This window comes from Octodon degus, unplaced genomic scaffold (assembly GCF_000260255.1).
Source record: "Octodon degus isolate 3935 unplaced genomic scaffold, OctDeg1.0 scaffold00351, whole genome shotgun sequence".
NCBI classification, from domain to species: domain Eukaryota; kingdom Metazoa; phylum Chordata; class Mammalia; order Rodentia; family Octodontidae; genus Octodon; species Octodon degus.
Window position 1 is genome coordinate 360,172 of NW_004524927.1, and position 13,539 is coordinate 373,710.

The 13,539-nt window shown below is 50.4% G+C and overlaps 1 protein-coding gene across 1 annotated transcript in view; it reads left to right on the forward strand.

Annotated features, from left to right (window-relative positions):
* Eipr1 (EARP complex and GARP complex interacting protein 1) overlaps positions 1–13,539 on the forward strand; it is a 98,920-nt gene that overhangs the window by 61,086 nt on the left and 24,295 nt on the right. The window contains exon 4 of the mRNA XM_004648059.2: positions 8,965–9,121. Within this exon, the coding sequence (XP_004648116.1) occupies positions 8,965–9,121 (157 nt within the window). The remainder of the gene's footprint in view (positions 1–8,964; positions 9,122–13,539) is intronic.

Sequence of the window (13,539 nt, forward strand, 5' to 3'; positions counted from 1 at the left end):
AAAAAAAAAAAAAAAGATTGAAAATATTCCTGGTATGGGGCTGGGGAGATGGCTCAGTAGCATAAGTGCTTCCCTGACAAGAACAAGGGCCTGAGTTCAATCCCCGGTTCTGCAAAAAAATAAATAAATAAATAAAATATATGTTTTCCTGGTGAATTTCGGTAATTGCATTGCTTGCTCTTATGTTTATTTCTAGATTTTTGTCTTTTTTTTTTGAGGAGCCGGGGATTGAACTCAGGCCCTTGCGCTTGCCAGGCAAACTCTTATTCAATTGAGCTGTCTCCCCAGCCTCCCTAGATTTTTGTCTTTAAAAAGATCTTTGATGTCTTGGGTGCTTTGAATATGAATTCTATCTCTTGTTTTCTTGGTCAGCTCTCCCTTGGGTCCCAGGTTTATTCATGATTTTCATCTCTAGTCTCTTTAGTTGTTCTGAACCTGTGGTCTCCTAAGGGGCTAACTTTGGGGCATTCTGAAAAGCATCAGGGGCTTCCAAACATCCAGGGCTTCCTTAAGGTTACATTGTTGGCTTAGAATTCTTGGACAACATTATTATTTGTAAATTTGATCATAAAATTTTGTGAGGATAAATTCAGGCCACAGAGTCTCAGGCTAGGACACAGAGGCTTTCATAGCTGAGAAAAACGACTTGCTCTTGACATTTCCCTGTGCCAGCTGGAGGGTGATCTTTCGAGCTTACTGTTTAATCCAGGAGTGTAGTTTTTAGAAGCTGAGTTTTTGCAGGAGTCTTAGCTCCAACTTTCTACCTTTTGCAGGCTTCAAACTTAGCATCTTGTCTGTACGCGTGATTTTCCATCAGTGGGATGAGGCACCAGCCATGTACACCCTAAAAGGGGCAGCTACCAGCTGTGTATACCGTAAAGAGGGGTGGCTGGGTTTGACCCATGTTTTGGTGGAATTCTGTCTATGATTGACTGTCTGCAGGGCAGAAATCATGGAGAAGGGGCCTAGTGGGGGATGGCTGCTTACTCCATGGGAGACAGGAAGTTGAGACTGAAGAGAGGCGCTGGGGACAAGAGCGCACCTTTCCAGGTCACATCTTCGGTGGCCAGCCTCTTTCTACAGGGCCCCACTTCTAAATGCATGAGACTTCTGGGGGAATATTTTAAGCCATAACACTGTTCTGTCTATAGTCTTGGATTCTTTGCAGATACCAATTCTGAAAGAGCAAACTCACTTTACCAGTTTGGTTTCAAAATGGCTTTGCTTTTTTGCTTCTGGTTGAATTTTTTTCTTTCCCAAAGGCACAACTATGCCTTTGAACTGTGTCTAAGGTTTTATGCGAGGTGTGACTTGTGGTTGTTGTTATTGCCACAATCGGAAACCCTTGAGTCTATTCAATTGACAAATGAAAGAAAATGTTAGCAAACATACTGTAAAAGAAAAATAATATCAGACCTCCACTTCCATCTCTGGGCTTCTCATATAAATGTCAAAGGGGTTGCTGGTTGCCATTTCATCTCACACCATCTCGTGGCAGCACAGCTGCCTTTGAATGACCTTTGTCACTGAATGTCTACTGTCCCCTCGACTACCAAGGTGGACTTATCCGTCAGGGTCAAGAGCCCGCATAAGCTCTTTCAAAAACTCACTCTTCTCTCTTTAATTGTGAATGCAGGGACAAACGGGAATACTGAAGCTCTGCACATCTGGGGTGCTGGGATGGCCCCTAGCTGTGGAGCCAAGCTGTAGTTACTCACTGTGCCTAAGCCCAGGGCCTGCTTGAATTCAGCTGGGGCTGGAAAGACCAAGGATTCTACTCAGTGACCGGGGGGCTGTGACCTACACCCATCCCCTGATGCCCAACAGGGCCGAGGATGGGAAATTGGGAAGTTCAGTGTAGAGTTACCAGCTACGATTGGAGGGTGATCTCAGAAGGAAGGAGCCTCACCTGTACCCAGGGCTGAGGGTGGGAGGAGACCGATGCTGGGGGATGGGCCCAGTGGGAAAGGGCCATTCACATCCTGGACAGCACAGGGTTCCCGGTGGGCACCCGCTAGACTGCAACAGGTGGCATGGTATATCCTGAGGCACGTTGAGGGAATGGGTGCAGACAGGGTGAGGTCAAGGCTTGCAGGAACCTTTGGAGGGAATCACCCTGCATGGGCGCAAGAGCTTAGGGAGCTCTGCTGGTTGATGCTTCATGGCTGTGTGCAGGGACCCAGGAAAACTCACAGCCAGGCTAGGACAGGGCGTCTGAGGGGCACTGAGGCTCCTTTTCCTCATTCCTGTCCAAAGAACATGGGTTACCACCTCTACAGGAGGGCTCCTGGGAGGTTATACAGGGCATGCATCAGAGCCTACAGGTGGGTTCAGAATTGGGGGGCAGCCAGTTGCTTACAGATGCAAATGAGCTGTGAAGGGCAGAGAGGCACGGTGAAGGCTTCATGGCAACGTGGCCTCTTCCTCATGTTCTTCATGTGCTTTCCCATCTCTTTAAAAATGCAAAGGCACTCTCAGCTATGAGCCCCACAGAGCAAGTAGTGGGCCACTGTTGGCCACGGGCCAGTGCCATGTTGACCCCCTGCCAGACTCTGGGTTCAGCCTGAGAAGTGACATAGGTCCGTGTGGGGCAGCAGATGTGTATCTGGTGAGCAGCTGCTGGTGACCCTTCACACAGGTATGATGAAAAGCCCTGCTCACATTAGTCCCTGCGTGCAGGATGTCCAGGGCCGTGCGTGGTGCCAGGTAGTTGGTAACTGGGATACATGGTAGCACTGCATGCCCACGGAGCACATGATTCCCTGCTGCTGCTCTCCACCAGCTTCTGCTGAGACAGGCTGTTGGGGGTGGGGGATGGGAGAAAAGTCGAAGCCCGGCACCTTTCAAGACCACGGGTCTGTTCTCCAGCCTGTAGTATTGCTCTGGGTGTCTTAATTCCTTAGAGAAATTCCTGACTTCCTTGTGGTACTTTGCAGTGTGCTGCTCTGCAGACCATGGAGCAGTACTGTGGGGGATCCGCCGACGCCAGGCCTGTGTTCTGCTGTGACATTGTCACTTGTTTTGTAGGCAGGGATTGGCACTGTTCAGGGCCTAGGCAGCCTTCCTCGCAAGTCTGGGTGTCCTCTTTCCCCTGGCTGCCTTTCTGTGGACTGGATCACTTCAGCTGAGGCCCGAGTGAGAGGCAGCGCTGTCTAGTGGGCCATCAGGTCAGTGACCTGGGCCTTTCTGGGGTAGAGCACTTGCTTCCACACCTGCCGCTCTGGCTTGCCTGCTTCCTGGCCACTCCTTTTACTCTGAGCAGAATCCGTGCTTCTGCTGCACCCAGGATCCTCCCAGAGAACCTGGGATCCCTGGCCACCGCCCAGAGGGCTGGCAGAAGTACAGGCCTGATGCCATTCCTGGGCTCTGTATCATTTTGTGGGCTCCCAACAGTCAGCCTCTGCCTTCCGCACTCTGGGCTGTGTAATCAACACATGGTACGGTCCCCGGAGCTTTTCAGAGGCCAGCATTGGGAAGTATTTTTAGGCACTCATCCTCAGCAGCCTGCTGTGCACTGGTTCTACCTGCATCAGGTGATTGCCTGGCAGAGCTGGATTCCACCTCATTCACCTGCTCCGCCTGTGCCAGGTGCTGGGAGGTGACTTCGGTCTCTAAAAATAGCCCTCTGGTTGGTTCCTAATGTGCTCATTATGTTGTAGAGCTGTGCATGCCTCCTCCTCCTCCAGCTGGGGATCAGCTTATGTCCCCAGCCAGAGCATTGTTAGCCCTTTAGCAAGCTGACTGCAGCTGCTATTCAGGCTCACAAAGGCTCTAATCTCCTTTGAATTCCTCTAAGCCTTTTGACTCCATAATCCCTTCCAGCAAGTAGCGCAGTGCTTGGGTACAGTTGGCCCCTCAAGTATGCTTCTTCCATTCATGTGGCCCTGATTATCTTTTTATCTCATTAAGTGCCTTTAGCTTTTGTGTTCCATATTAAAAAAAAAAAAGAAGAAGAAGAAGAAGTAGAAGAAAAACTAGGCAGCGGCGTCAAATTGGCCTTAAAGATTCAGCTTGGATTTTCTCTTTCAAGGCTGGGGCCTGTTAAGGAGTCAGGAAGCCTCCTTTCACTTCTACTCCGGTGCTGATGAGCTGTGTGCACTTGGGGAAGTCCGTTAGCTTCAGGGGGCCTCAGTTTCCTCATTAGCGCAGCAGGGAGGCTGGGTTCATTCAATGCACGGTCTGCATTCCTTCAGAGCCCAGCCATCCGGTGGGCGTGACTCACATTGGTGTAGATGGCTTGGCTTGGCTGTGGGCCGTGGCCCTGTCCTTGGCACAAAGGCTTGGTTTTGAACAGGGCTGGGGCTTTGTGCCATCACTCTGGATGTACCAAGCTTGCACTTCGAGGCCTGGACTCAGTTGTATGCAGGGGCCTTGCACCCTGCCCTCTGAGCGCTTCTAGTCATTGTAATATTAATTCAGCACAGGTAGTAATATTCCAGGGCCTAATTTCAGGATAAAGACAGAGATGAAAGATGAATGCCTCCCTGGTTATTACAGCATTTTCCTTCTAAAGATCAGCTTTCTCATCTCAGAATACCTTCGTTTCTTTGATATCTGCTGGAAGTGCATTGAGTGCCCTGGTGCTATGTGTACAGCTGTGGAAATCCTCAGAGCTTCAGAAACAATGCATGTGTCTCCATGGGCAAGCCTCCCGTGTTTCTTAGTGCTGTTCTCCTGAAATTTTGACTGCTCCTGAGGCTTTAGAAATTACCCATCACACCTACCGTATTCCTTGGGTCGGAAGCACACTCTGCATTCAGCCAGTCTTGCAGCCGCGTCCAGCTCTCAGGTCCGTGCTGTTGACAGGCGCTCCTAATGCAGGCAACTTTCTGAGCCCTGAAGGTGACTTCTTAGGTTCGGATTTTCAGTAAGGTATTATATATAGACAGCTAAGCTAGGTAGAACTATTACAGGGCTAGGTTCTGGCGGGAGTCAATGTGGAGAATGAGAACACATTATAATTGTGGTTGGAAGAGTGTCTGTTGGAGGCCAGGCCTCAAGAGAAAGACAAAATGGCCAGGCCTACTGCCACCCTGTGAGACAGACAGTAATGTTAGCATCAGTCACCCCACGGGTGGCTGGAGCCTCCCCCATTCACCTCTTCCAGAAAGGCCCTGGCTCTTCCCAGGTACGATTGCTACGTGACCTGCTTCTGCATTGGATCAATCCTACCTAAGTGGCTAGACTCGTAATCTTACTGCTTGATCTAATTTTGTCCTGAGGTGTACCCATCTTCTGATTTTGCAGCCACCTTATGATTGTGCTCTATAAAACCCCAGTCCCCTCCTGTCTCTGAGGAGCTCTCTTTCTCAATAAAAGTTTTCTTCTGTTGTTTCTTAGAATTCGTTCTTCAATTTTGGGGAACACAAACTCAACATATTGGACATGTGGGAAGTTAGGAACTGCATTTATTTCCTCTATATCAGAGGGACTTTGAAGTCACTCAATACCCACCAGGTTTTCTTCTCTTCTTTGTTTTATGGGTGGGCTTGGGTTCTGAGATTGCATTTTGCTACTTCTCATTGTCATTTTGTATAGCACTGTCTTCTGACCTTTGTTGTAGAGCTTTGGTGCAGTTATAAGCTTAGCACCTACTGAAATTCAGGTGCAGATCTACAAAGTTTAAATTTATCCAGCTGTGCCTGGCTTGGGTCTGGCTACTGTGCTCAGCTCCTTCCTGCTGCCACCCTTGGGAGTGAACCTGTTGTGCCCCTCTGGCAAGATGTTCTGCTCCTGGACTAGCTGGATGGTTCTGTCCCCTAATCTCTGTGCAGGGATTGCAGCTGCAGGGTTTCACCCCAGGCCTGTATTCCAGGCCTGAGCTGAGTCTGAAGGGGACAAGGTGGAGTAGAGGGGTGAGGAAGCTCTCCCACACACTCACTGGGCCTGGACTAGGGCTGGATCTGGGGGTCCCAAGAACACAGCAGAAGTTCTCACTCACTGGGTAGGAGTGGCGGGGACTTCAGAGTGGTTGGGGGGACCCAAGGGGGTGGAAGAGGGTCCACCCATGCTGCGCCTGGGCTTGGGCCAGACAGGTCCCACCAGCGCAAGGTAGTGGGAAGCTCTCCTACACATTCACCGGGCCTGGGCTAGGGCTGGATCTGGGGGTCTTGAGAACGCCTCTTCTCTGTTTCAAAATTAGTACCTGCTTGCAGCTCACGGGCTCCCTGAAAGGCTCTGTGACTGAAAACATCAGCCAAAAGTTAATTTGCATGCAGACAGAAGTCACTGTGTACTATACCTCATAGTTAAAAGTAGAAGTGTTAACATGAAAATACCAGCACATACAGTACAGCCTTGGGCTGCGAACAGCTTGCTCTGTGAGTGTCCCGACAGCGAACACTTTCTAGTAAGCTTTAACCTAAGCGAGTGGAGCTTTGCAGCAGAGCACGGGCTGCCAGACGTCACCTGAGCATGGCGGAGCTGGACTCTCTTTTCCGCTCTCTCCGTCCTTCTCTGTGATGTTGTTGGTGACCGTCTCCTGACAGCAAGAGGTTATGAAGGAGATTGCATCTGCAGAGGAGGACAAAAAGGCAAGGGCACCCTCACTTCGAATGAGATTAGAGAGATGTGTAAAATGTGGGACATGGCACCAAATTTTGTGGAAAAGCACCACCCACATAAGGCTGCAGCAGTGTGAATGATGAATCAGGACACATTTTCACAAAAATTCTGTGTAAAGAGGGCAAAACCAAGTGTTATTGAGTGGGTTCTTTGTTAAAGTTGCACAAACCAGGCACATCTGTACTGCCAGCATGTGGGAAGCTGAGGCAGGAGGATCGCTGCAAGCTTGAAGCCAGCGTGGGGTACATGGTGAGTTCAAGGCCAGTTTGGACTACACAGTGAGATCCTGTGTCAAAGAAAGAAAGACAGACAGACAGAAAAGTAAGTTGCAGGAAAAGAAAAAGATTACATGGAACCAGTAGATAGCAATCGTGCACAGTACCCGTACTCCCTCTTGTCTCCCTTACACAGGTCACAAAGGTTTCCAAAGGTAAGTGTAGGTTAATTTCTTTATTTTGCTTTATTACTTTTATTATATTACAGTATTGTGATCATATTTTCCTTTGGCAGTGGCGGTCGAACTTAGGACCTCACATTGCCATGCAGGTGTTGTGCCACTGAGCTATATTCCCTGTGATCATTTTTAAATGAGTATTTTGAGTTGTGGAATGAATCGTTTGAGTTTCTCTTATTTCTTATGGTGCAATTTGCTTTGATACACAAGTGCTTTGGATTACTGGCATGTTTCTAAAATGAATTATGTTAAGAAACCAAGGTTTTGTTGAATATAGACGGATGAGGTGTATGGTTCTTTAAGTCATAATTCCACATTTTCTTAGACCCAGTAAAGTATGTGACATGAGCACAGAAGTTTGAATCAGAAAACCTGGACTAAAATCCTAATCCTTCTACTACTATATGGGCGTGAGTACTGATGGTAGTAACAATAACATACATGAAATTAGATACTATGTCATTGTGCCCAGGGCTGTTTCGTGGGTCAGATTCAATACATTCACCCTTAAACTGAAGGGCTGTAGTAGCTAATAATAAGTGATATATTTCCAAACACAATATAAGGTCTTTATTTTATAATACTGTACATACTATTTTTTTGTTCATGGGGTGTTTTTTCTTGCTTTAATGCAGTATAGGGTATGCTACGCCTAGGTTGGTTCTTAGGAGCTTGAGGCTGAAGGATCTTAAGTTTGAGGTTATCCTGGACAACTCAGCAAGATAAAAAATAAAACAGGATCTATTTTGCTCTTCACTTGATGAGTTGATTTAATGTTAAAACCTGTTCATTAAAGTCTCCTTTAAACGGGGAAGGAAGATGTTTAGCACACTTACAGTTTAAAACTAAATATAATGCACATTTTAAAAGGTGTTTATATATGAATTTAATATTAAATCTGGTTTTTTAGAGCTTCTTTGTATGGTGCTGGGTGCTGGGGATCAGACTGAGGACCACACAGTGCCAGGCAAGCCCTCTGCACTGAGCCACACCTTTAGTCCTAAACCTCATTTTTTTTTTTTTTTTATGTATTTGGTGCAAGGTCTCACTACACAGCTCGGACTTACAGTGATCCCCCTGTTTTCAGCCTCCCCAGAGGTGGGATTATAGGTGTGCACCACCATGCCTGGTCTTGGTGGCTGGCTCAGTGCTCCTGGGGGCGGAGCCAGTGCAGCTTCTGGTGTCAGGAATCGAACCCCTGTCCTTGCACTTGCCTAAGCAGGCACGTAGTCTGCTGAGCTGTCTTGCCAGCACTCTAAGCCTCATTTTTGAAGGCTCTGTCTTACTGAGAGGATCTCCTGAAGCATGCACATTCTTGGCCTTCGCATGTGAGTTTAGGCTCCACCCACATGGTGCCTTGATCCTCAGACCATCTGCAAGAACCACGTCAGGGTTCCAGAACCCTGGAGTGAGACCAGGCCGCGTTGGCGCCGATGGGCCTTGGGCACCAGAGTAAGACCTGTGAGCCTCAGCCAGCAGTGCTTCTGAGCCTAGACGTGCATCCTCTTAGATAAACTGAGGCAGATCAGTGCTCCCAATAGTGTTTCCAGATGGACGGCTTCTTGTGTGTGTACACCCATTTTTGACAAACCCATAGTGCTTTGTGCAGAGAGACCCTTTTGATGCCACCTCGGATGCCAGCTGGGTGCCTGGGGGCAGCCTTATACTCACCCCATTTTCCTCCTGTGTTTGAAGAACTGTTGAAGGGTAAAAGGACATCAACTTTGAGAAAATAGCATTTTCTTTTAAGAAAGACTTTTTTGTGCCAAGGTGCGTGTGGGCTGACGCTGGCCCGGCAGTGTCTGTTGTGTGTGCTGGCCCTGCCGGGCTGACCCATGCTCTGTGTCTGCAGCATCAGGGTCCTGGGAGCAGATGTCTCCTTCACATCCGTGTGCCTGTCAAGCGCTGTCCCTGCTGCCCTGCTGACATTCTCTTCTGTTGCGCAGCTTCCGACAACCGAGTCCTGGGGTGTGCAGCCATATGGAGGATGCCCAAGGAGCTGGAGTCTGGCGGCCATGAGTCCCCTGACGACTCTGCCAGCACTGCGCAGACCCTGGAGCTGCTGTGTCACCTTGGGAGTGCAGCCCCCAGCAACGTGGCCTGGTAGGAATCCACTCGATGCTGTCTTCCCCTCCTTGTCTAAATCAGTGCTGCCCAGTTGCCTGATGGAATAATGGCACAGCTGTGCACTGTGCAGTTGCGGTGCCTGTCACTTTGTGTCAGAGGCACGTAACTCCTCCTTCTCTGGGGGCTCTGTGTATGTGCAGGGCACCTGGTGTGCGGTATCCTGAGCCCTGTGTCTCCTATACTTATGTGTAAGTACTGCCTGAAGGGATGGGAGGTATGGCTTCCATACGGGGCTTCCTGGCCAGTGGTTGGATGGAGGTTGGCCTCTCCCAGGGTCTCTGCCAGAAGGGATGGTATAGACAGAACACTGGGAGTTTACGGCAGTGACTGTTATTGTTTACTTAATGTGACCCCGGGTGGTCACTATATTAGAGAGAGGGCTCCTCCCCTCTGTATGGTTGACTCTGTCACTGTCAGCTCTACCAATTAAACAATTTAACCTAGAAGATACTATTAGGTACCTGTTGCACACACCCCGCCATCTCCAGGGACACCAGGGTGAGGGTCAGGGGACCTGGACTCAAGCAGTCACTGTCTCCAGGGGAGACACAGAGTCAGCATCTCCTAGTGGGCAGGACATCGGTGCAAGTCCTATGAGCCAGGAGTGGTGGGCCTGAGGAAGCTGTGCCCAGCAATGTTGAGAGTGGAGAGGGCTTCCCTCAGGAGGGGCAGAGCTGGACACTGTCTCTCGCTCCAGGGCCCCGTGTGGGATTGGGCCTTGTAGTACTGGACGGGGCAGTGCCCTCTGGGGGTGGTCTCAGGCAGGCAGGCTGCGGGCACCAGACTGGGGCTCTGGCCTGGTGATGGTTGTGCCTCCACCTGACCGGGGCTTATGTGTGTGATGGTGCTGAACTCACACTGCTTGCAGAGTGAGGGAGGCGGACGGGTCCTGAGCCCGACACTGTCCCCTGGGCACATCACTCAGTGGCCACCAGCCAACTCCTGCAAGGGCCTCACATTTCAAGCAACAGCCATGTCCTCCTGCAGGCAAGGTGTGAGCGTGGGCGTGCATGCACGTTGCACGTGAGACCATTTGTTCCCGGGACACAGCGGCAGATGTGCGAGCCTCAGGCAGGGCAGTGGTCACTCTGGGAGGACATGAGAACAGAGACCTAATCTGTGAGCAGAGGCAGAGAGAGGTGAGCATGGAAAGGGGTCCGTGCCGCCTGGGGCCTAGGAGGCGTCAGCCCCCGTCACCCTTCCCTGAGCAAGTACTCTGCTGTGCACCTCTGGGAGGGCAGGACGCGTGTGGGTGCACTGTAGGGACTGATGCTAGGTTGAAGTGCCTCAGTGTGCTGTCCAGACACACTCCTGAGCCAGCAGAGCTGTTTGGAGGTGTCCCTGTTAGGACTCTTCAGTGGTGTCGAAGGTTTAGTGTTAGACAAGAAATTTGACTTTGGAAGATTTCAGTCAGTGAGAAGGCTGACGTGAAGGGCGCTGTGTGGGGGAATGCAGCGCAGTCGCTGGTGTGTCTTGGATGTACTTCCCGTTTGGCTCCTCCACACCCAGGAAGCGCTAGCATGGGGCCCTTGGCATTTCCTGAACAGCACTGCTGCCAGCAGGGTGTGTCCACGAATGTCACAGGACTCCCCAGCATCCTCCGTGCTGTCTCAGTGTGAGCCCTGCAAGCCAGAAGTGTGCCCCCCCCAAGTGACCTGGGTCAGGACATCTGTGCCCAGGGCCATGCAGCACCTGTTGGCTAGGGAGCCCTTTATGGGTCTGTTTTAGCCCTCGGGTGTCACAGAGAGCACAGTGGGGTCAGCCTGCTCCCATTGCTTTTAGCTCCTGTTTGAAAAACTGTGGGACCAAGGACTGCACCCGACGCAAACAAGGCCTCCACTTTTTGACTAGAAAACATTGCACGCAGCAGCAGCAACACTAGCACTGAGCCCTCCCTTTCAGCTAAGACCCCTTCCAAGGGCTTTGCTTGCCTTATCACTGTCCTGTTGTCCCTAGACAAGAGCAGCTGACCTACTTCTTAGTAGAGGCTTGGGGTTTGTGTCAGGGCAGTTTGGCCCCCAAATCCAGGAACACCTAATGGCTTCCCAGCTGAAGGAGCAGAGGGGCTGTCCCTGTCCTCACGTGTGATCTAAAGGTTGTTTTCCTGGCTGGGAATGTGCGCTTTCCCTCATCAGAGTAGGTCTGCCGAATGTCCCAGCATCCTCTGGTTGTTCTTGGTGGATACAAACAAGTGATGCTTGTGGAGGAATTGCCCCTCTGGAAGATTATAAACTGCCTTCTTTCCAGCATGTCTCTTCCCTGCATTTAGTTTGGCTCTCAGTCTGTTTATCATTGCCCTGGAAAGTGGTGATGGATCCAAGGTACAGTCCTGCCTTCTGCCTTTGGATCCACGGCCACTGCCCAGTCATGCTCTCCCTCTGGGTTCCCTCCTTCTTCCCCTGAGTGCGAGTGATGGTGACATCACTGATGCACTCTTTCCAGCTCTAAATTAGCTAGATGCCATGGCCTGTCTTTGTCACTCAGAGATAACTGGCAGACCCTCCTTTCCTGCTCCCTTGGCACTGAAGTGGACAGCACACGGGCTGCCCTGCCACGGCAGCTGCCTGGCACCGAAGGAGGGGGTCCCTGAGGCGTGGGCCCCGAGGGTCCTGCCCAGAGGACAGCCCTCCCTCCACGGGTGAGCTCAGCGAGCATGGGCAGCTCCCAAGGGGTCTGGGTTGGGCCCTGGGCAGTGCTTCCACACACGCTTGTCTGCTGGGACGCCTTGTGGCCTTTGTCCATTATCTTGCATAACCTGAACTGTGAAATATGGATACACAGCAGGATTAGTCAAATTCTACATTGTCACTGTTGGAGAAACCAAGGTCTCATTTACAGTCGATTGCACTTCTACACCTTCCAGGAGCCGACAAAGAAGGTCTCCTTTCTGTTGTATGTGGCTACTTGTCTGCAAAGAATGAAGTTTGTCCTTGAGTCAGTGGTGAGACTGATAGCTGCATGCCGCGTTCGTTCGTATGTTGAGTGGACCTATTCATAGCGAGCCAATCAACTGCAGACCCACCCTGCTGCTTTCTGGCACTTCACATCTGCCCAGCTGATGTTTACCCCAGAGGCTGTGGGATCCCTGATAAAGGGAGGTTTCCCAGAGCTCTGCAGGTGAGAGGGGAAGGAGGTAATTATTTCCCGAGAGTCTGCGCCACGGAGCATCCTCAGCGCTGTGGGTTTGATGGCTGATTAGGCACAACAGGGTGATTTTGTGGTTCTCCGTCTCCTTCTGCTGATCAAGAGGCATCCAGCTGCTGAGGGGCCCTGCAGCTTACCTGCTGACAAGAGCTCCTCGCTGGCTAGTGGAAGCAGAGGTAGACAATAGAAACTTGCACGTTGGCATCGTGCACTGCTCTCCAAGTCACACTCATCTCGTTTCTTAGATGATAGAAATCTTCGAAGGAGAGACTACTAAAATCAGTAATCAGAAGCTTTAAAGGACAAGAATAAATTTGAAGACAGTGACTGCAGTTGTCCCCCCCAGCTCTCCCCATCTGAATCCAGGGCACGGAGGCATCTGCGGTGGATGGAGTCAAGCATGCTGCATCCCACCCACCGGGTATTTCTAGCATACTGCTTGGCGGCTGGCCCTCCTCTGCTCCCAGAGCCTCGGACAGGGAGGAGACCCCTCCCGTACAGATGAAATAAATATCACCACGAAATGCCAGGCAGGTGGTGCAGGCAGGGCCCGCCGGGGAAGGCTGGCGCACATGATCAGGTGGTTATTAGGAGGAAGAAAAGGGCATGGCCGATAGTGTTGACACTGGAGAGGAAGAAGAGAGCCACGCACGGGGGCCACCAGACAGGAGCTATTTTGTCCAAAAAAACAAAAACAACAAGAGAAGGATTTGGCCCCATCTCCTGTCATTATTTTTTTTTCCCAATTCAGTACGATGGAACAGAGGAAATATTACAAAGAGTAAACTGATAGTTGTCCCTACCGCATCTCTGAGAATAAAGAACTGTCTGAAGCTGTCATGGGCCTCCATTACAACTAGTGCAGTGTGAATGGGGAATTGCCTGAGATTATGACGGTATCATCACAGAAGCCTCCCCAGGTTTTATATGATTTGTGCCAGTTTTATGTGACCTGGGTAGCCCTAGGTGTCAGGTGTACCCAGGTTTATTTTATTTTACTTTACACTAGACGCACGCAGCCCTACTTGTGCTGGGCAGGCACCGCCCCACTGATAATGCATTCCCATCCCATGGGTTTAAGAGTTTCAAACTCGCTTCTCTGGTGGCTAGCACAGTACTAACATTGTCCATTAGCTTTCAAAAGAAGGCTGGGAGTTTGCCTAACATCCCTTAATTTGTACAAGAAGAGAACTATCTTGGGGTGTTATAAAGCACTATAAAAATACCTCCTTTGAATTTGCATAAAGTCT